A 24,417-nucleotide genomic window follows, 5' to 3' on the forward strand; every position below is an offset into this window, starting at 1 on the left:
CTGGTATATAACCCTGAGCCTTCACATTCCCCAAATGAGGTCTTTTAACCCCCACCTCAGGCTACCGAGAAGAATGTGAGGAGAAAGGACTAGAAAAAAAGGATTTGGGATGTTACTGAGGCACTAAAAGTGAGGCTGAGACATAATCTGCAGAGGATTTAATCCCAAGCCACCCGATTTTATTTAGGAAATGACATGGTAATGTGGGTCTCCTCACCCTAGCTTCAGAGTCCTTACCCAATAGAGATGTTGGGCCACTAGGGAGCAATTTGGGACCATTTCACACATTCCTGCGGCCAAGCAAGAAATGAAATTAATCCTCAGGCTAGAGGGACTGATTTGAGTTCCCAGCTACCTAGAGGCGTAAGAGTTCGTATTCCCCTAACAGACTGCCTTTAGCTGGGGGGAAGAAACCTATGAGAATTTTTATTGTTGTTATTGTTGTTTGTGTTTGAATTATGGTTCCTAATCATTTGGAGCTTTACAGAATTCTTGGAGAATCTAATAAAAGTTCTATACTTTTTCCCCAGGAAAATGTGTGTGCACATATACACACAGAACTATATATATATATATATATATATATATATATACACATATATATATATATGTGTATATATATATATATATACACATATATATATGTATATATGTATGTATATAATTTCAGGGGGGTTCTTGTCCCCCCCGCCAAGTTCATCCACAGACAACTCCATTTAGGAGTCCATGTACACATTTTAATAATATCCCTGGAAACTGGGTGTGATCCCACCTCTCTCTCTGCACTGCTGTGTGACCTTGGGCAAATCACTCCACATCTCTGAACTCTGTTCCAGGCAGCCAAAGAGAGGAGGTAAAGAATTGCCATTCCAGGTAATGCTAGTTTTAGGGAACAATAATTGTAGCAAGATCCACTTGAACAATTAAAAGCAGCCCTCAACCATGGAAGCCTGGCCATCCAAAAATTACATGAAGACATGAGGAAGGAATTGGGAATATTTAGCCAAGGTAAGAAAAAGCCCACAGAAGCATGTAGGTTCTCTGAAATGGGTTGAAAGCATTTTTATGCAAATGAAGAAGTAGTTTTATTCTCTAAGTGCTTCCAGAGGGTAGATGGGGCGGGGGCAGCCTAGCAAGGGGTCAGAATGGCATCAGAGTTGAGCAGAGAAGGATTAAATCCAGGTCCATCATCTACCAGACAAGATATGTAACATTCATGGACTCTAAAATGGAGGTGATAATGGTATCTATCTCATAGGATTTTGTGAAAAATCAAATGAGGTAATGCATGTAAAATGAAGAGTGTTGAAACAAAGACAGACCTCAGTAGGTGTTAGCTTCTCTAATAAACTCCCTGACCCTCCATTTCTTTATCTGTAAAATGGGGATAATACCTATACCTGGCTAGAAGGTCACTGTTAGATTTAAATAAAACAATACAAGTTAAAACACTTATACAGCACCTAACACCTAGCTAAATCCTCAGTATGTATTATAAATGTTTCATTACAAAAACCAATGGAAAAAAAGGATGGTAAATGACAAGAGCATGATATTTTATTTCAGACTGGAAGGTAAGGCAAAATAAAATAATACCTAAGAGTATGGAATCAGAACTAGACTTCCTGGATCTGGCACCCAACAGCTGTGTGGCCTTGAAAAAGCTATGACAAATAGAGATTGGAGCATCTGGTAAGAGGGATTGAATTAAGTGGCCCAGGAGAACAGTTGACCCCATGCTGGCACATGATATGTGCTCAATAAACCCTGGCTTCTTCCACAACGAATAGATGTTACACAGAGACTGACAGACCTTCCTATAACCAGCTCCTCTTCAGGAGTGCCGCCTATGGGTATGGGCACAAGTGTTCTCTCTCCCAGGATTTATCAAGCAGGAGTGAAATGAAATTATCAGGGATATTATAAAAGATGGTAAAACATCAGATGACCTTCTGTTCCCTTGTAATTCAGTGTAAAATAGTCCAAGATTTAAGTGGAATAAATGAAACATTTTGAAAACTCGTTGCCCATCCTTTGTCACTTTTCTAGTTGCTACCTTCTCTTCTGCCAGAAAATAGGCCCCCACCCTACCGCATCCCATGGACAAAGAAGGTTTGGATCACTGGCACCTTGTTATCAATATCCAGTCCAGGTTTCCCGTCCTCCCACTGTGTGAGTTAGTGCATGCCAAAGCTTTTCAACGTGAGATCACCCTTGCATTTCATCTTGATTTAGAGTCTTCCTTCAAAACCTATCTCCCTTCCGCTCACTCTTGTCTGGACCCTCCAATTCCATCTTCCAAGCCTTTGTCAGTGATGTTACATTGCCTCCTTCACAGAGTTAAAGGATTGCTGTTTTCTGGCTAATAAGCATAGAGAAAGACACTCCAACTCTCTGTTAATCAGAACAACAGAAGAATGAGATGACATTTTTTTCTCGGGAGATTGAAAAAAATTAAACAAATGGTTATATCGAGTGTAGGGAGGACATGGGAAAGCAGATACTCTGTGGGTGGGAAGATAAATTAGCACAGCCTTTCCAGAGGACAATTTTGTAATAGCTATAAAATTTAGAAGCACACATTTCAGACTTCCCTGGTGGCGCAGCGGTTAAGAATCCGCCTGCCAATGCAGGGGATACAGGTTCGAGCCCTGGTCTGGGACGATCCCACATGCCGCGAAGCAAATAAGCCCATGCACCACAACTACTGAGCCTGCACTCTAGAGCCTGCAAGCCACAGCTACTGAGCCCGCGCGCCACAACTACTGAAGCCCATATGCCTAGAGCCCGTGCTCTGCAACCAGAGAAGCCACCTCAATGGGAAGCCCACACACCACTACAAAGAGTAGCCCCTGCTCATCGCAACTAGAGAAAGCTCGTGCACAGCAATGAAGACCCAACGTAGCCAAAAATAAAATATAAATAAATAAATAAATTTATAAAAAAATAAAAGCACATAATTCTTTGAACCTAGCATTTCTCCTTCTTGGTCACCACCCTAGCTAAAGAAACACTTGCATGAACACTAAGGAGACACCTATAAGGATCCTCACTGCAGAATATTTATGATGTGAAGCTTTGGAACAACCTTAGTGCCCCTCAATGGGGAAAGGATACTGTAAGTACCCATAGTAGAAAATACTATACAGCAATTTAACACAGTGATGGAGATCTACATAGACCAAAAAAGAAAGTGGTCCAATGTATAATGTTAGGTGAATAAAAATGCAGAAGGCTGCACACAATATGATAGCATTTAAAAAAAAATCTACACACAAAACACAACTGTATATTTCTATATCTATACCCAGTCATAAGGGAATAGAAAAAGATCTGAAGAATGATCATCTTCAACTAATATCAGTGATTAACTCAGGGGAGGAACTGGGATTAAAGACAGGGAGTCAAAGAGAATGTTTTTTCTACTTTTTAAAAATGTATCCCTAGGGAGTTCCCTGGTGGCACAGTGGTTAAGACTCCATTGTCCCAATGCAGAGAGCGCGGGTTCCATCCCTGGTCAGGGAACTAGATCCTACATGCATGCCACAACTAAGGAGCCGGTGAGCTGCAACTAAGGAGTATACCTGCTGCACCTAAGACCCAGAGCAACCAAATAAATAAAAATAAATAAATAGCTTTAAAAAAAGGTATCCCTAACAAAAATACACTGGTGTACTATTTACATAATTTAAAATAAATTAGTAACGTTTTGAAAGATGAATGGTTGCTTTTCCTACTAGCATTCCTAGCTTCAGATCCCAACAGCGGGTTTTCAGAAATGAGGCAGAGAAGGGATGGAGCCAACACTGATGGCTTCACTTTCATCTCAGCTGGTGGGAGGATAGCAGGCTTCACTTTCATCTCAGCTGGCGGGAGGATGTAGGATGTGACCACAGTGCAACCAAAAGAGCAGAATTCCAAGAAAAGCAGGCAGTTGACAGATTGTTCCCAAGTCCAAAGGCAAACCTCTCACAGGAGCACAACCCCCTACCTCTTGGCTGAGAAATCACCGAGTCACTCGCTTCCCGCATCAATGCCTGGTGTGTTGACTGGAGAACCCAACTTTTAGACCCTGGAAAAAATACAAAGGAAAGGAGAAAACAAACTTAGGTAGATGCCTGTCTTCCTATTTTGCAGGGAGGTGGAGGGGTGGGGGGGGCACTCTTCCCCTAAACTGACTTCTGTCATTAAAAAAAAGGGCTAATGTTTACTGAGCATTTAGTACATGCCAGACGCTGTTCTAAGTCATCTACCTGCATTCTCTCACTTAATCCTCAGAAAGAGACACAGGGTAAGTGCTTCATTATTCCCATTTGACCAGTTAGGAAGCCAAGGCCCAGAGAGATTAAGGAACTTTCCCAAAGTCACACAGCAGAGAAGAGGCACAATTTGTACCCAGGCAGTGTGACACCAGAACGCACACATGAACCACTCTATCTTACTGCCCCCCTATACTCTACTATCACAAGCATTGATTTATTTACCTCATAGATGTCTGTTTTCCTCTGCTTGATTATAAGCTCCACTAAGGTAACAGCTACCTTTTGCACACTTACTAACATGCCAGGCACTCGTCCAAATTTTATATGCATGAAGTTACACAATGGAGGGCAGAGACCCCCAGGGGAAAGTAGTACAACTGATAACCATGCCCAGGCAGGCCCCTCTAGCACCTGCAAGGCTGTGAATTATTTTCAGGGTGTTCTCTGCCCCTGGGCACTAGTAAATACCTAAAGAAGTCTGGCTGGATGGATGAAAGGACAAATGAATGAAAGAACTCTCTCTCCACTATAAAGAGCCAAGGAGTCAAGTGAGCACACCCTCTGGGGTTTCAACACAGAAGACCGGTATGCTTGGAATTGGGGGATGAGATAGCCAAGCACCACCCAGCCTAGAGTGGAGAGGCAGATATTCTAGAGATGTGCTACCGTGGAGAACTGCACAAACAAATCAAGGTCAATGGGTCTCTCTCCCTCTCTCAAATCAATACGGAGGAATGAGCCACAAATGCGGTATTGATACCAATTTGTCCCAGGTGGGCTTCATGGCACACAGGACCCAACAGTCATCTCTAGCCATCTGACTTGGTGACACTCTAGTCAGTGTTTCCCTCAGTCTAAGGGGTGAGGAAAGAAAAAGAGAGAACCCCGGCCACATACCTTTGGATGTGAGCAAGGCAGTGGCTGCAGAAGTCGCCTCAGTGCTTCTCTGAGAGGTCCTAGGGAGAAGGATCGTTTCTGATTCTGGAAGAGAAAAAAAAGTTTGATAAAAGGCAGCTAAAAATAGGTGTTTGTGCTGAGTGGTGGGATTTGGGGCTATTTTTATAGTTGTCTTTGTACTTTTCTAAGTTTATTTCAGTTTTTCTTCCAAGGATTGTAAGTAATTTTTAGAGTCTAGGGGAAAAACTGCAAATGTAGTATTCTAAGATGATTATTTTAAAGACCAAAGGAATAAAAAAATACATATAAAAATTGGCTTAGGGTTCATGGACCTTAGGCGACTACACAGAGTATAATGGAATTAGCCAATTCGATACTGTAAAGTGGTTTAAATTAATCCAGGCCTTATTGAGGCAGCTGAAATGCCTAAGCTTTCAAGCTATCTCATGATTCTTTTCTAATATTCTTACCTCAGAATCAGAGGTTGAAACGTGGTGGGAGCTTTGATAAGCCCCCATAATTAATGGAGCTAGTAATTCAGTGAGAGTTCCAAGATGTAGGATGAAAAAGGATTCAGGATGAAAGAAGGAAGGAAAGTAGGGAGGGAGCTAGAGAGAGAGAGAAAGAGAGAGAAAGAAAGAGAGGAAGGAAGGAAGGAAGGAAGGAAGAAAGGGAGGGAGGGAGGGAGGGAGGAAGGAAGGAAGGAAGGAAGAAAGAAAGAAGGAAAGAAAGAAAGAAAGAAAGAAAAGAAAGAAAGAAAGAAAGAAAGAAAGAAAGAAAGAAAGAAAGAAAGAAAAAGAAAGAAAGAAAGAAAGAAAATGTAGAACCAGTTCATCAAGGGATATTTTAAGGCATCTGGAGGCCTTTCCTCAACCAATCTCTAACACCTGACTAGGGACTTAAGCCCCGGCAGGATGGAACTGGTGTCTGACCCAGGGTGACATTTCCTGGTTCTTTACTAAGTGTCCCCAAGACTCCTGGGAGGTCAACTGGAGAACCAAAAATGCTGACTTTTCAAAAGCACAAAGGGAAAAAAAAAGCAACAAAAAAGGAAATCATAAAACAATGAAAAGGAACAATTTAATGAAACTATACACACACACACACAGTTATGGGATGAATTGTGTGGTCCCCTCCCACCCCCGCCCCAGCCCTACCGGAAAATTCATACATTGAAGCCCTAACCCCAAGTAGCTTGGAATGTGACTGTATTTGGAGATAGTGCCTTTAAAGAGGTAATTAAGGTAAAAATGATGTTATATGGATGGGCCCTGATCGAATATCACTGGTGTTCTTACAAAAAGAGGAGATTAGAACACAAACACACAAAGGAGGAAGACCATGTGAGGACACAAGGAGAGGACGGCCATCTAGAAGTCAAGGAGAAAGGCCTCGGAAGAAACCAACCCTGCTGACACCTTGATCTCAGACTTCTAGCCTCCGAATTGTGAGAAAGTAAACTTTTGTTGTTTAAGCCACCCAGTCTGTGGAATTTGTTATGACAGCCCTGGCAAACTCATACACAGACACGCACACACACATAGACCTAAGAGCAAGTTGCTGGGCTGCCCCATTCAGCAGGAGAACCCTCTTCCAAGGGATCCAAGGTGCATCTGACCAGCAGAAGGGAAAGAATGGCCCGTTGAACCAGGTACCTGCAGTGAGGATGGGCCCTTCTGTGGAAGGCTCAAGGGTCAGAAGTATCGTGTCTTCCTCATGAAGGGAGCCCCGTGTTGTCAGAGGGCATGCGGCTGCCGTGGTGGGGAGTGCAGCAGTGGTTCTCATCTGAAGCGGTGGTGTGTCTGGCAGGTCAGGTGTAGGCACGACTGTGGTTGTTGGAAGCACAGCTGTGGTTGTCGTCACGGCGGTGGTGGTGGTGGTGGTTGGGCGACGGGTGGTTGTTGAGCGCGTGGTCGTGGGACCTGTACCCAATAGAAGATACGTCTGGTGCCAAGTGGAGACGGAGGAAGAGGGAAACACTACAGATATAGCCAGCATCAGTCCATTTCTCTGCCTTTCTGCTACCTCACCCAGCCCACGAGCCTGGACCACTAAAATGCCCATGAGAAGTGGGTTTCTTAACTCTAGTCCTGGCCTTTCCAACCTGTTCTTCACACACTGGCCAGAGTAATCTTTGAAAATGACAAACCTAATTATGTCAGTCCCCTACCTAAACTTTTTTACTGGGTTCTCCTTGCCCATAAGACGAAGACACAACCCCCAACCTCACCCTCAGGGCCCCACCTGATCTGCTCTTTCTTTCCCATCTCGGGCCTCCACTCTATTCTCCTCATTTTTCCCCAGCCTACTGGCCTTTCTTCAGTTCTTCCACAGTATTAGTGACCTTCCATCTGAGGGACTTTGTACCTACTGCTTCCTAGACTCTCTCTTCCTTAGATGGACTCCTCCTTAACCCTCATGTCTCGGCTAAAAGGACACTTCTGCAAGGAGGTCATCTGCATTCGACAATAACAATGTTTTTTGCACACTCATACTTGACCTTCATAGCGTTTGTTGCATTTCCTAACTACACATTTATTTGTTGATTATTAGGGAATGTCTGTTTCTCCTAGTACACTGTAAGCTCCACGAGGGAATGGCTGGCATTTATTTTGTTCTCTGCTACAAATCTAATACCTACGACAGTGTCTGGTACATAGTAGGTGTTCCAAAAACATGGCATGAATGAGTAAATGAATGATCCCATCAAAAGTGAGCCCAAACATAACATTTCAGTCAAGCAAGATGAATAAGCTCTAGAAATTTGCTGCACACATTGTACCCATAGTTAACAATAGTATATTGTACACTTGAAAATTCATGAAGAGGGTAGAACTCATGCTAGGTGTTCTTTCTACAATAAAAATTAAAATCTAAAAAGAGCGAGTCCAAAGAGTGTAACATAGGGTGAAAATGTAAGTCTCTTTCAGATATTAAAGATGGGTTCATACCAAAACCACTCACCCCCTAAACATCTGAATCTGAGTTCATTAGCAACAGTTATTCTACAGATACCACCCTCTCTTAAATATGTCAAATTTCCACTAACTCTAATGGACCAGAAAGACATCATTAGTTCAAGTGAACTTAGAAATGTCCTCATAGAGTACTGATATCAACCAATATTTTATAGCATAAGAGCTGGTTATATCAGGCTTGAAAAGCAAAGACTTGGATTGGCATCGTTTAACTTCCACAAATCCTAATGATTTTGATTCCACAAATCCTATCTCACAAAGTTACTTTGAGAGAAAAATATACTAAATATATATATATTCAGTATATAAAAAATATACATTCATATATGCTTGTGAAAGTTCTCTAATTAGAAGCAACCACATCAGTTGTTCTCAAATTTTACAGCACATGAGAGTCACTGGAGAAGCTTATTACTTGCATGGCTAGCCAGAACCTGCCTTCCGAGATGTCAGTCCAGTTACAACAGAGCCCAGGAATCCTCAGTCCTCGGTGCAGGCTGAGCACAGAGCTGAAGTGGAGAGGCTCCGTTCCAGACCAGCAGGAACAGTGGTTATTGTTCACATAATTCAACCATAGGCTGCACTCCATGCAGCTCAAATCTTTATGAGTTGGGGCTTTCCTGGTGGCACAGTGATTAGGAATCTGCCTGCCAATGCAGGGGACATGGGTTCAAGCCTCGGTCCAGGAAGACCCCACAGGTCGCAGAGCAACTAAGCCCGTGTGCCACAACTACTGAGGCTGCACTCTAGAGCCTGCGAGCCACAACTACTGAAGCCCGCGGGCCTAGAGCCCATGCTCCGCAACAAGAGAAGCCACCGCTGTGAGAAGCCCACACACCGCAAGGAAGAGCAGCCCCCGCTCAACGCAACTAGAGAAAGCCCACACACAGCAACGAAGACCCAACACAGCCAAAAATAAATAAATAAAATAAATTTATTAAAAAAAAAATCTTTATGAGTTCCACCATATTTCAAATTTCATCAAAGGCAACTGATAGTAACAGAAGGAAAGATCACCTGAAAACTGCTATGACTATCTCCCAATCCCCTGCCCTTTCCCCTCTGCTGGAAGTTGGGCTTATGGGCTGAAGCCGATCCATGAACAACACATTTTATCTCGTTCATCCGATGTTTTTTTAAATTTTGAAATCTTTGCCAACATGCAAAAATCAATATACTTCACATAATAACTGGGAGATCTGAAAGCACTGGGCCCAAATTTCTGCAATTCCCTAGAGAAGAAGCAGCTGCCCTCTTCAGAGTGACCATGAATTTCACTGGTTCCCTTCCCTACCCCCCACCCTCTACCCCTCACTCATTTCTGTGGGATTTTTGGCTCCCACAGGCATCTGCTCCAGACTGCGGCTCCTCTAGTCGTCAACATGTCTCAGATTTAATCTGCCCACTCATTGCTTAAGCAGCTTCAGCCTCTCCACATACCACCCACTGACTCTAGGACCCGTGACTCGTGAACCTCTCCATCCATAGACACAGCCCCTGTGTGCTCACCTCTCCTCAGCTCCAGGCGGATGTTCTTCTTCACATCGTTGAACCAGCCAGGCACCTCTATGCGGCAGCAGTACACACCACTGTCACCTTCGTTGGTGTTGAAGATGGTCAAGGAGATATCCCCTCTCCGGATATTCCCCAGAAGTTGGTATTTTGGCGACTTCCTCGAGACCACCCTTGTCCCATCGGTGTAGAGAAGCTCGTCATTGCATTTGGAGTTGGGACACTGGCCTTTGCCCCAGCACATGATGTTGCTGTTAGGAGACCAGGATGAGTACATACAGGGCAAAGTCACCGACTGACCCAAAAACGCTCTCACGACAATCTCTGATGCAGCTGGAGCTGTGAGGAAAGATGAGAAAACTAGGTTGTGAGGTACTGAAATCTCTCAAATGTGCTCTACAGGGATTGTGCAGATAGATGCTTCCAGGAAGATGAAGAGAGTCGTAGTGTACATGTTTCTTTAGCCCAAATTCTGGCCTGCCCTTCACTGCTGCTAAGCTCCTAACTCCACACCCCTCCATCCCTCAAGTGAAAACAGCTGACCGCCTGAGTCTCTGAACACATCTCCACAGCAGATTTGCTGATTAAAAAAACTCTGACCTTGAGTACCATTCAATAAAACAATAAATTCTCCATGGAAAATCCTGACCCTTTAATCCAATTCCACTAACTCATATAAACAGGTCCAAAACAGCACTCTACCCAGTGTATCTTAATAGGCAGTGATCACCTACTACTGACTTGAATGCCTCCAATGGGTCTCTGTCTGTCTTCCACCCCAGAGTGTTGCTATGGCAGGGAGACAGGCTGTTGAACTATATCCCATTGTCCTCGTCTCCTTTTAGTATTGGAGATAGAAATTAATTGCTCTGGACCATTTGTTTGTTGTTAGAGAATGTGAACTTAGGTGGAGTTTGTGGATTTTTTTTTTTTAATGTTAGAACTGGAAAGGAATCACAGGAATTCTTTGGAATGGCAGCTGTGACATAAAGATGCTGGTGATTAGGTTGACCATGTTAGCTATATGAAATAGAACATAGCACAATTTTTAAAATGAAGTATCTGTGTTTCCCAACTTCAGCAGCTCATCAGCATGGCCTGGGGAGCTTGCTAAAAATACCTATTTTCTTGCCCAACCCTGAGTCAGAATCTCAGAGGCCAAGGCCCATGGAAATGTACATAACCAAGGTCTCCAGGTCGTTCTGAGGTCACTGACCACCCACTCTGTTTGAGGACCACTGGACAGCCTCTTCTAAGATAACTTCCATCTCTGAGAATCCGTGAAAGTTTTTCACTGCTGCAAATGTTAAGCCCTCTGATTTAATTGAGCATCAGTGATTGTTCTCAATCAAACCATGCTATTGAGAGGAGAGCCAGGCAGGCTATAGCTCCAGAGTGTCAGGATGACATCCTGCTCCTTCTTGAGTACCTAGATCCTTTTTTTTTTTTTTATTTTTTTAAACATCTTCATTGGAGTATAATTGCTTTACAATGGTGTGTTAGTTTCTGCTTTATAACAAGTGAATCAGGTATACATATACATATATCCCCATATCTCTTTGCTCATTGTTTTCTTCAAGGTACCCTCCAGTAAGACTCTCCGTTCACTAACTCTGTTAACACCGTTGTCTAAGTTGTGTAAGACATGGCCAGTAGCACCGTGTTCCTCCCTGACCCTAGGCGTCAGCAACTTCCAGCTATCCTTCTCTGGGAGAAGGTGAGCATGAGCCCTAGTAGTTGCCCAGGTAGTAAGCCAAATGATGTACTTGCTGGGTTTTGCAAAGTTTGCTCTCATGATGAAAGGTCATTCCAAACTCAGACCCGCCTGGAGCCTTCCCTAAACTCATCGTCTCTTTACTTTGCCACAATGGAGATGTTTCACAGATTGTACATGCTGCGGAAGCCCATTTTGCCCCCCATGAAGCCAGGGAAAAAAATAATTGTCTTCAACCTCAGCTGTGATAGCAATGTAGAACACATGCACCAAAAACCAATGACTTCTAAAATATGGGCTTGTTCCTATGAATATTTGGTAAATTAATAAAAAATGTGGGACACAATTATTTCTACTGGAGATCCAACAGTCTATTATCCCAAGTATCGCAGTATAGAAAGAGGCATCCTACTACTCAATAAGGAAAGACTCGATAGAAAAACTGGCAAAGGCAACAAACACATGGAAGAATGCTCAACATCATTAATCATTAGAGAAATGCAAATCAAAACTACAATATGATATCGTCTCACACAGGTCAGAATGGCCATCATTACAAACAATAAATGCTGGAGAGGGTGTGGAGAAAAGGGAACCCTCAAACACTGTTGGTGGGAATGTAAATTGATACAGCCACTATGGAGAACAGTATGGAGGTTCCTTAAAAAACTAAAAATAGAACTACCATATGACCCAGCAATCCCACTACTGGGCATGTATCCTGAGAAAACCATAATTCAAAAAGAGTCATGTACCACAATGTTCTTTGCAGCTCTATTTACAATAGCCAGGACATAGAAGCAACCTAAGTGTCCATTGACAGATGAATGGATAAAGAAGATGTGGCACATATATACAATGGAATATTACTCAGCCATAAAAAGAAACGAAATTGAGTTATTTCTAGTGAGGTGGATGGACCGAGAGTCTGTCATACAGAGTGAAGTAAGTCAGAAAGAGAAAAGCAAATACCGTATGCTAACACATATACATGGAATCTAAAAAAAAACAAAAAATGGTCATGAAGAACCTAGGGGCAAGACAGGAATAAAGATGCAGACCTACTAGAGAATGGACTTGAGGACACGGGGAGGAGGAAGGGTAAGCTGGGACGAAGTGAGAGAGTGGCATGGACATATATACACTACCAAATGTAAAATAGATAGCTAGTGGGAAGCAGCCGCATAGCACAGGGAGATCAGCTCGGTGCTTTGTGACCACCTAGAGGGGTGGGATGGGGAGGGTGGGAGGGAGGGAGATGCAAGAGGGAAGAGAAATGGGAACATATTGTATATGTATAACTGATTCACTTTGTTATAAAGCAGAAGCTAACACACTATTGTAAGGCAGTTATACTTCAATAAAGATGTTTAAAAAAAAAAAATAGATAGCTAGTGGGAAGCAGCTGCATAGCACAGGGAGATCAGCTAGGCGCTTTGTGACCACCTAGAGGGGTGGGATAGGGAGGGTGGGAGGGAGGGAGACGCAAGAGGGAAGAGATCTGGGGATATATGTATATGTATAACTGATTCACTTTGTTATAAAGCAGAAACTAACACACCATTGTAAAGCAATTATACTCCAATAAAAACGTTAAAAAAAAAAAAGAAAAACTGGCAAAGGACAAAACAGGCAATTCATAGACGAGGAAATATGAGTGATCAGTAAATTTCAACTATTAGACTGGCAAAAAATTAGAATGCTGATGATATGACGTGTTGGCTAGACTGGGAGCTGGGCAATGACTTAGCCTACTGGAGTAAACTGGAGTGAAATGGGGTGTGAATTGGTACAGCCACACTCTGGGGAAATGTGGCAGTTTTGGTTAATACTCAACATGCAAGTGACCTAGCTAAGCCTGGGCAATTTCATGGTTTGTTATTTGCTCTAGAAAAGCACAGGTGCTCAAAGAAGCCTATTGGCAAATGTTTACTGCAGTGTCATACGTGTGTGAATGAAATGAACAGTGTGTATATGGGGAGCGGCTAACCTATGGCACAGTCCTTCCGTGGAAACACAATGTACAAGATTGATAGAATTAGACAGATTTATATCCATCGGCATGAAAACTCCAAGCCTTATTAATGTATGAAAAAGAGAAATTTCAAAACGACACATAAAATACACAACCATTTAAAAAAATAAATAAACCAGTTTGCAGGTTTTTGTGGGCACAGACATATGAAAGTGAACGTAGAGAAAAGTGGCTGGTGGGACATACGCCCAACTCACTGTGTCAGCAGCTCCATGATCAGAGGAAAGGGACTGGGGTTGACGGCAGTAGTCAAAAGGGATTTAACTTTATAACATTTTAATTTTTCCACCAAGGGTGTCTCTGTATTACTCATCAGATTAAAAATTAATGTTAAAAAAAAGGAAGCAGGTGTGGCAGAAAAACACCCATCAGGCTTACATTGGGAACCTCATTCTGCCAGTTACTGCTTTTGTCTTTGGAGGAAAGGCACACTAATCCTGACCTCATTATCCTCATAAGGCAGAGGGGGAAGATAATGCTCGCCTCAGAAATAGTTCTCAAGTTCACAAGAGATGGAGTATTAAATGCCACATGAAATTAATAAATTATTAGTACAAATAACCAAGCATTTCTGATCTTAGAGATAGGATAGGAAACTGTTTCTTTCCAGCTGCAAAATTATCTGAAGCAAAGGAATCATTGGTATTAAATCAATTTCTCTTTTGGGGAATTACCCAGGATGGTGGGTACGACCTAGGTTCTGGTGCCAGCTTGGTTCCTTCTCTAGCTGGTGACCTTAAGCAAGGCCTTTCTCGAGTCTGGGTCTCAATTTCCTCATCTACAGAGTGAAGGGTTTGATCTGGCATCTTTTAAGAGCACATTCAGTTCTGATCACCAATGAATCTGAGCAGTCACTGCCTTCTACAATGGTCATTTTAGAAAAGGCACAAATGAAAAACAAACAGATCATCCACCAGGTGCTGCCTTCTTCAAGTAGGGTTGGAGAAGCCCACTCAGTCAGTGTCCAGCCAGTAGCTGGAAAGGTGGCCAGAGCAACTTTCAGCATCACCAAACCCTCCACACCTCCAGGTCCCAGGACAAGGTAAAGACCAGACAAAAACAATGATAAAGAAAGGGACAGGAACTGCTTTCATTCCACTAACTCCCACAGGGTATCTGAGGAGGGAGACAGTTAAATGAGCAACTACTACAGGGCGACAAGTTCTCTAATGGGGGGACTCCAGGGAGGACAGGAACTCATAGCAGAAACACTTAAACCAGTTTGGAGGCTATGGGTAGTCAGGAAAAGCTTGACTTAGGTGGAGACCTGAGGATGCATGGAGTTCTAGAGGAAAGAAAGGCACAAAGAACAAAGGCTTGTTTTTCGTGGAATGTAGGTGTTTTCTCATGCAGCACATTTGAAAGATTCATGTACAGAAACTATGAACTGTTAAAACTGCAAGGGACATTAGATATTGTCTAGTTCTAGAATCATGGATTGTTAAAACTGGTCTTTTCCAGGTCCCTCATTTCTTCCATGGAAGGGCCATAGTCGCCAGTGTCAAAAGTTAATGACCAAGGGCTTCCCTGGTGGTGCAGTGGTTGAGAGTCCACCTGCCAATGCAGGGGACACGGGTTCGAGCCCTGGTCCGGGAGGATCCCACATGCCGCAGAGCAACTAATCCCGTGAGCCACAACTACTGAGCCCATGTGCCACAACTACTGAAGCCCGCATGTCTACAGCCCGTGCTCCGCAACAAGAGAAGCCACCGCAATGAGAAGCCTGCGCACCACAATGAAAGAGTAGCTCCCGCTCGCTGCAACTAGAGAAAGCCCGCGCACAGCAACAAAGACCCAAAGAAGCCAAAAATAAATTAATTAATTAATTTAAAAAAATGTTAATGACCAAGATGCAACTTCAGCTCAGCCCAGAGCATTCCACCTGTATAGCAGCAGGATGTGAAGGTCTATACTGGTCCACACCTAGTGTGTGTACATTTGCATCATCCGAAACCTGGAAACAATATGCAGAAAAGGTAAACCTCACCTGGACGCCTGACCCCCAGCAAAATAAAACAAACCAAGAAGCAAACAAAAACTCCTAAAAATAAAGAGAAAAATAAGGATTATAATAAGGGGTCTTAGCAGAACAAATTCCCCTGGCTCTGACTGTGCTAGTAAAACCTGCAAAGGACATTTCTTTTCCCCATGTTATCTGACCCCTTATCTCTGTGTCTCTTCTTAAATTACCATTCCTGGTATGAACATAAATATCCCCACCCTAAAACTCCCAAACCAGTCTCAAGATAAACCCTGTATCACAAAGGAAGGGAGAGACCTTCCAAACAAGAGAAGCTGAGTGGATGCAGGAGTGAAATGGATCAGCCATGGAAATGCGGGAGGTGCCAAGCCTCCAAGGACACCTGGATGGAAGGCCTGAGAACACTTACTCAGATAAAGCCGCCCGAGCTCAATCACCAGCCAGAGAATCAGAGGCCCTTTGGACATTTTGGTTGTTGGCAGGCCCCAGGAGTCTGTCTGTCTGTCCAAATTCCATTTCTTATACACCAGTTAATGCTGACAGGGCGGGACCTTTAGGTTTCACTTCTCTTTTTGATTCATAATCTTCCCTTTCCCCCTCCTGAATGGCCTCCCTCAATCTGGGATGTATGATAAAATGTGCTGAGCACTTTTCTCCTGGCCATTAGTGTTTGTGCAAGCATGTGGAGTGATGGTGTGGGCGTGCATGTACTCCGTTGTCCACTCATATAGGGGGATTTCCTACATGTACATGAGCATCTATGCTTGTGTGTATGTGCACTCGTAAACTGTGCATCAGCCATGGTCCTCCTGGCTACCATGCAGCTTACAATAAAATGCAATTAACTCTCCCCTCTAGCAGTGGTTTACACACAGATGCCGCATGTGAGCCAAAGGCAAGTTAGATGGGAATTTGGCTCTGCTCCCATTCTGGGTTCTCCCTCACCCAGCCCCTTGTGCCCCTTGTCCTGATAATAGAGAAATAAAAGCAGGGTTGCCGTCAACCATCACATAAGCCAAAAACACCATTAGAGTTTACCGGGCAAGGAAAGAGGTTCACTAGAGGAAGCATATGGTGATAGTTACCAGACAGGCTCAGGTAACAAACAAGCTCAAGGTCTGGGCCCAATTCTACCACTTGTTAGTGAAACCACTTGATGGGGAGGAACACAAGACAATTCATGAACTAGATTTCAGGGCTTGAACTAGATGATATTTAAGGCCCTTCTGCACTGTATGGATTCAACAGTATATCCAGAACCACAGAATCATTTAGAGGAATCATATCAATGCTCACCAACCAGATGTTTTCTAAAACAGATTTATCTCATCATCATTAGCTATTGAATGCTTAATTATATGCCAGGCACTCTGCTACATGATATAGCTGTATTACTGAATTCTCACAACCCTAAGAAATAGAAATTTTTTTTCTATTTTAACAGATGAGGAAACTGAAGCTTAAGGGAGCTAAGTAAATGACATTCACAGCAAAAATATTGTAGAAACAGAACTTAAGCCAAGACTTTCTGATTGATCCCAAAGTCCGTGATCTTAATCACTACACCCTCCTTTGGTCTGTGACTCTTATGGCATTGCACCATGAGACCAAGCATACCAGTGGCCAACTCCTACCTAGCCCCAGAGACAGAATTTAAGGATGCACAAATGTTCTAGATTTTTTTTTAATTTCATTTGATTGTCACCAGCCAAATGAGCCTTAAACCTTCAAATTTCTCACACTGAAGGATTAGTGAAAATACAAATCTTGGGCGAGGCTCTGGAATCAGAGAAACCAGAAAACAGGGGGAAAGGGATGAAAATAGAGGGATTCAAAGAAAGTCTTTCCACTGTATGTTCACTAAACTGTGAATCCTTTTCCCACCCTATTCCCAGGAAACTGGGTGATTTAATCTCTCAATAAACTGATGGCCCAAATAAAACACTCAAAGATACTGATATTTGGGTGCCCCCCAACAATATCATCCAATCCCCCTTCAGTAAAGTCACCAGTGCATGAGTCTCAGTCATGCATGCAGCACTGCTAATCAGTTTTTAGGGTGTCACTTTAAGATATGAATAGACAACCAAGAAACTCCAGACATTTCAGGAAAGTCTTCTGCACGAAAAAGATGTAAAGACAACAGAGAGAGCAGAATAAAACAAGCAGACAAATAAACAAACAAACAAAAAAACCCAAAACTAGTATCTTCCAAGAAAAAAAGAAACAGAGAAACTATAAAAAAGAAAAATCAGGGAAAAAAGACAGAGCTCCTAGAAATTTAAAAGATTATACTTACCCCCAAATTTTATGGAAGATTTGAAAAATAAAGTTAAGGAAATTTTCTAGAAAATATAACCTATCTATGAAGTCTAATAGCTAGGGGTGTTTCAGAATATTAAAACAGAAAATTGAGGGGAGGAAATTATTAAAGAAATATTTTTCTAAATTCTCATAACTAAAAAACATGAGTCTCCAGATTGGGAGGGCCAGTCAAACGCTAAACTTCATGAATAAAAAGATCCCCACAAAAATAGTATATTATCATGAAATATAAGAATATTAGACATAAGGAGAAGATATTAAAAAGCTCCAGAGGGAAAACAAACAAAAACACATTGCATTGAAAGGATTTAGAATCAGAATTGCATTGGTCTTCTAAATAGCCAAGCTAGAAAATAATGCAGGAATGCTTTCAAAACTCACAGGGGAAAATGATGGTCATATCATAATAATAGAAACTCTGGTTACTGGTTTAACACAAAATTGTAATATGACTTCCTTGGGAAGATGGGCAGACAGAAAGTAGGGTGGTGGCACTAGAGTCAAACCCTATTTGCCATTACAGGAGGTCAATAGCGAATGTTCAAACTGATCAAACAATACCAGCAGAAGCCCATTATTAGTAGTATGGATGTAAAAAACTGAAGAAAAACCCAAGGAGTTCAAATTTTATGGAAAGGAGTAGGAAAGGAATTCACTATATTTTTAGTAATAAGCTTTTTAAAATAACTAGATTATTTTAAATAATTTAGAAGAATTTATTTGTTATTTACAATACATTTATTTTTTAAAATGCACATATTGAGCACACCTAGCACTCAGATCTTAGTTTCCAACACTACTCTCCAACAAAAGGAACTACAGTTCCTTGGGAAAATGGCTGATTCTAGGACTGAGGCAGGAAATATTTAAGATTAGTCTGGAGCTTCTTGCAGTGCTAGGAAGTAGGGAAGTGCTGGGGGGTGGGGGGAAAGATCTACAATTTAAAGTTGTTAAAGGGACAAAGGAGACAACTGAAAGAGTTCCTAATGACCGGAGCTAGAACAATCTTAACAACAAAATAAATAAAGTAGTACTGGATTATAACCCAAAGTAGATAAGATATCTATGAGTCCATACTGATATAATACATAATTGAATCAATACATATGTGGGGGAGAAGAGACAAATCTTCTTCACCGAAGAATTCCAAGTAATTTATGTAGATACTCCCTCCTCAAGGAGGTGAAGCAAAACTCCCTTCCTCAAGTGTGGGCTGGACACAGTGATTTTCTTCCAAAAAAAATACAGTATGGAGAGGGAGAAAAAAAGACTAACTTTACAGTGGAGAACCCTGGCAAACACTGCCTCAGGCAGGCAATCAAGATCAGCATCAGCAGAGATAAGTCATGTTGATAGTATGAGAGATGTGAGGTAAATGGCACTTTACCTCTGCAGTCTCCTCCCAAGAACCCACAACCTAAGTCTAGTTATGAGAAAAACATCAGACACAGCCCAACTGAGGGGCGTTCTACAAAGTATCTGGCAAGTGTTTCTCAAAACTTCAAGATCATCAAAAATAAGAAAGAAATAAGAAATAATAAAAAAACTTACAGCTAAGAGGAGCTTATGGAGACATGGTAACTAAATGCAATGTGGTATCCTGAACGGGATCCTGGAAGACAAAAAGGCCATTAGGTAAAAACTAAGGAAACTTTTGGGCTTTGGTTAATAATAATTATCAATGTTCATTCACTAATTGTAACAAATACACCACACTAATGGAAGACGTTAACAATAGGGAAAACTAGGTGTTGGTTATATGGGAACTCTCTGTATTATCATCACAATTTTTCTATAAATCTAAGGCTGTTCTAAGATACATAAAGTTTATTATTAAAGAAGTACATATACCTTTATTTTAGAAATGAAAATGCTAATAGTAATTTGGTATCTGGAAGGGGTCACACACTGGAAAAAAGAGACTAAGCTTGGTTGTCTTCTCTTCCTAAGATGGGATCAGTGGACAGGCTTCAGGGAATTCACAAACATCCTAATATTGGATGGTTAATTTCTATCATTGTATTAAAGATAGCAGTCCTAGATACTCCATGTGTTTGCCACCTTCTTTTTCTATGCATGGAGTTTGCCTCTGGAGAACCTGTTCTCCCTCTTTCTCAGTCAACAAAGTGCAGTTGGCGTTGATTTTATTTGTGGTGATTGGCTCAAGGATGGACAGGTGACCCAAACAAAGCCAAGGATACACAGTCTTGTCACATTTACTAGAGCTTTTGAGAAACAGGGACTCTCCCTGTTTTCTGCTGGTCTTTGAACTGTGAGGACATGAGCCTGAAGTCAATGTTAGTCGTCGTACAGCCAATGGGTGAAGGCTGCCTGATAAGAGAACCAATCAGGCAGAAGGCAAGTGGAGACATAGAGAAACCCTGGATGTCTGACATGGTTTGAGTCCCTGAATCAAGGCACATCAATGTGCCAGTAAATTCCCTTTAGGGCTTCAGCAATTTGTGTTGAGTCTTTTGTCATTTGGAATCAAAAGACCCCAAGTCTAAACCTAGAAGGACCTCTGCATAGTGGTAATCTGGCTGGATGACTAAAGTTTTCCCAGTCTTAAGAGTTTACACTATTATCTGGTCCAACTACATGCCTCAGCAAACACATACTTCACCCCAGTTAGTGTCGGCCACCTATTATACCCTAGGCATGTGGGAACTCTGCTACGCTCTGGGCTCTGGGAGTAAAGACAAATAAGACATAGATTTTATCCTTAAGGACCTGATAGGTTCATCTTTAGGCAGAGGCGCTATTATCAGGTCCCATTCTAAAGATAAGGCCACAGAGGATAAAAGTCTTTTAAGTAATAGAAAGAAAATAGAATCCAAGTTTTCTGATAAATGGCTCTTTGTGGTAGCCAGTAATTCCTCTCTGGTTAAATGTAATCCCACTCATTCATTTTTATTTCTTCATTTCTTCATCATTATAGCAGGGGTCAGCAAACTATGGCTCATTATCCATTTTTATAAATAAAGTTTTATGGCAACAGAGCCATGCCCATTTGTTTACTTCTTGTCTATGGCTGCTTTCACACTGCAATGGCAGAGTTGAGTAAATGCAACAGATACTGTATGGTCCACACAGCCAAAAATGTCTACTATCTGATCTTAACAATAAAATATTGTCAGCCTCTGCACTATATACTGAGTTCTTGCAATGTGCCAGGCTGCAGTGTTACACCAGCCATTCTTGTCCTCAATAAGCTCATGGGCTAGCGTTTCCTAGTGAGAGACAAGCAAGTTAACAGACAATAAAGCACATTTTGATAAGATGTGACAGGGAAAGGATGGAACACTATGGGAGTGTTAGGAAAAGATTCCTAGCTCAGTCTTAAATGTGGAAGAAAAGAGTCAAGGACACTTTCTAAGTCTAGACCTAAAGGACATTGGAGAGGATTGGGGTGGGGTAGAAAGAATTTCAGGCAGACGGAGGAGCCTATAAAAGTTCAGTGGTGATAGCCGCAAGGCATTTCAGACTAACTGAAGAATTTCAGCTTTTCAGGTGTTTATTACATTATTAAAACTATTTAAAGGTGTATATTATAATATTTGAAAATAAAAGCAGAACTTAAATGTCCTCTCCAAAAAAAAGTTAAAAAAGTAAAACAGGGCTATGTGTAGACTAACAATGAGACCATGTAGGGATCCAAGGATTATGATTGGTGTGTGTGTGTGTGTGTGTGTGTGTGTGTGGATTTCAGTATGGCTGGACTTGAAATCAGGAGGAAGAAATGGAAGTGCCAAGTGAGGAGGCTGGAACACAGGCTGGGGTCAGATCACCAAGGGCCTGAAAAGCCACATGAAGGAGTATGGGCACCGTCCTGAGGGCAAAAAGGAACCCATCTTTTTTTTTTTTTTTTTTAATTGAAGTATAGTTGATTGCTATCTTTTGTGTAGGATCATTGAATCTGAAAGTAAAACTTATTGAAAAAAAAAGAATTTCACAATTGGGAGCATTTTCAAGAACTGACTAGTTGTAAGATCTCTAAATCTCCTCCAGCTTGTACAGCTTATGATTCTTTTTTTTTTTTTTTCACACACACACACTGTATTTTATTTTTACAAGAGATAAATAGACTGACACCAAGCATTGTACATGGATGACCACAACAAAAGCAACAATGATTGCAATTACCAAACATGAAACACACTCATACTATGTCATAATAGCTTATTATTCTTGAGATCAGGAAATGGCTTTAACCCGAGAAGGTGACTATTTTATGGGTTCCCTTAGTAGGAGGAGAAGGGTAGCCTCTCCTGCTTATTGTCAACTATGAGGATCCACTCAGCAAGCTTCCTCTCACCCAGTGACCCTTGCATCAGCTTCCTCACTGTCTATGATTTCCTGTGAGATGGGAAATCAGACTGCCTGGATTCCATCTTGACCACATACCAGCTGTGTGGCTATGAGCAATTTACTTAACCTCTCTGTGCACAATTACCCCTTTATAAAATGGAGTTAATAGTACCTACATCTTGGGTTGCTGTTGAGTACTAAATGAGATGGTCCATGGAAAGCATTTAGCAGAGTACCAGGCAAATAATGAACATCCAACAAATGTTAATTATTCAAGTAGCTGCTATTTAGGTAGTGTTGAAGGAGCACAGAAGGCAGAATGACCTGTTGCAGTGGATATCTTGTCATTGCCTGCTCAACATCCTTTCCTTTGTAGAACCATCCCTTCCTTTGTAGAACCATCCCTTCCTCTGTGGAACCAACCCTTCCTTTGTGGAACCAACCCTTCCTTTGTGGAACCAACAATTCCTCAATTTGTGTGGATCCAGTCCAGCATCTGAGTGGGTGGGTATAGCCAATCATTTTAACCCACTCCTTTGTAGGGATGGGTACAAGGCAAAGAAAATAGACCAGTTTACTTGGAGAAGCTAGTTCAATCAGAGATGTGGAGAATCATGAATCTTGGAAAAGAAAGGCAAGCGAACGATCACTAATTTACCATCCTTTCAAAGCCTGATACATGTGGTCAAGCATCTGCTTGCATACTTTCTTCCAAGTAGTCCATTCTACCTCCATACAGCCCTAGTTATTAGGAAAATGGAAAGGAATTAACATTCACTAAACTGAAGCTATGTGCTAAGTACTGCGTTGTTTACATATATTCCCAACCACAAACCTGTAAAGAAGTATTATCTTTTACACTATTTATGCAAGGAAAGAGAGATAGGAAATGTTAAAAATTTAACTCACAATATAGCTTTTGTTGTCTAGTATATTAGCTAGAGCTTCTTTGAAGACAAGGACAGAGGGTCACTCATATTACCCCGGGGAAGAGGGGACTCCTGACAAGGTGGTCTGGAATGCCTACCCCATCAGGAACCTCCAAGGCATCACTTGCTCTGCTCTTCTCTCAGGTGTCTCTTTCTGCTCAACTCTGAACCTCTCCCCATGACCAGTTTCCTCATGACTTCAGCTTGTTCCTGGTCCACATCACACACCCCAGACCCAAGCCCTCTCTGCGACCCTCAATTCAGCTCTCTGAGTTGGTTGACTCATTCTCTCTATTATAAATTCCATAGCCCTGAAAGAGAACTCCAGTTCCTCCATTTCTCATTTCCCATGGCAGGCCTTAGGTTGTAGTTCACTGGCAGGTCTATGGTTGGCACCCTAAGATCATGAGAAGAAAGACCCTACTGTGCAGAATACAATAATTCCATTTGCAATTTGAGCGATGAGGGCTATGAATGGGGTACAGTCCCTCAGAACTGGCTGGGGTGAAGCAGCAATGACTAAGAACTCTAACACAAATAAGAATTCGTATGTTTGTCACCAAAATAGTCAGCTGAATCACTTAGGAATTCATTCAAATGTGAGCAACAGAGAATCCAATTCACAGAAGCCTAAACATAAAGGGTTTGTTTTTTCCTCTCATAACAAGACATCTGGATGTAGGCAACCCACAGATTCAAAATTATCAAGGACCCAGGCTCTTTTCTTTCTGTTCTCTCTTATTCATTTGTCACAACATGGTCACAGTAGGGTTGACATACTTCTGAACGTCAGGTTCATCTTTGGGAAGGGGAAAGGAGAGTCAAAGCGTTCTCACATCATTGTTCTGTGACTTTCATTGGGGAAGGGAAGACCTTCTAAGCAGACTTCCTCTTATAACTTATTATCCAGAACAAGGCTACCAGCCATTTCTCAGATCCAACCTATGAGATGTCTATGACTGGTTTAGACAAATCAGGGACATCCCCTGAGCTTGGGGTAGGGACTAAGGGTCTCTGAGATCAAGGGACGCAGTATGCTCGTTTCCTGGAAAAGTAGCAGAGTTCTATTAGGAAAAGGGAAGGCTGTTAGTTGAGCAACGAACAGCAACTTCTCTAACAGAACACTCCTCCATGACAAGAGACCTGTATATGCACCCCCTGCAGCTGGCCCATTGCTTCCAGTAGATAACACGTTCTTGTTGAGTCAATGAATAAATGAATGAATGAATGAATATTTTGACTCACGAAAGAGAGAAACTAATACAAAGTAGAAAGAAGACCATAGTGGCTGTCAGGAGATACAAATATTTCAGAAATCTCTGTGAGACCTTGTCTCACCTCTCTGAACCTCAATTTCTTCATCTGTAAAATAAGATTGAATAATCCATTCACCATAAAGTTGATTTGGGGATGAAATGAGACTACTTATGGGTAAGTTGTTTGAAATCATAAAGAATTAGGAAATATTGTTTCAAC

The 24,417-nt window shown here is 41.9% G+C and overlaps 1 protein-coding gene across 1 annotated transcript in view; it reads right to left on the minus strand.

Annotated features, from left to right (window-relative positions):
• TIMD4 (T cell immunoglobulin and mucin domain containing 4) overlaps positions 1–15,871 on the minus strand; it is a 34,750-nt gene extending 18,879 nt beyond the window's left edge. The window contains exons 1-5 of the mRNA XM_036847861.1: positions 15,789–15,871; positions 9,647–9,988; positions 6,815–7,081; positions 5,160–5,243; positions 3,992–4,072 (exon numbers count right to left, since the gene is read on the minus strand). Of these exons, the coding sequence (XP_036703756.1) occupies positions 3,992–4,072; positions 5,160–5,243; positions 6,815–7,081; positions 9,647–9,988; positions 15,789–15,846 (832 nt within the window). The 5' untranslated portion in view covers positions 15,847–15,871. The remainder of the gene's footprint in view (positions 1–3,991; positions 4,073–5,159; positions 5,244–6,814; positions 7,082–9,646; positions 9,989–15,788) is intronic.
• Positions 15,872–24,417: the final 8,546 nt, after the last annotated feature.

This window comes from Balaenoptera musculus, chromosome 3, assembly GCF_009873245.2.
Source record: "Balaenoptera musculus isolate JJ_BM4_2016_0621 chromosome 3, mBalMus1.pri.v3, whole genome shotgun sequence".
NCBI classification, from domain to species: Eukaryota; Metazoa; Chordata; class Mammalia; order Artiodactyla; family Balaenopteridae; genus Balaenoptera; species Balaenoptera musculus.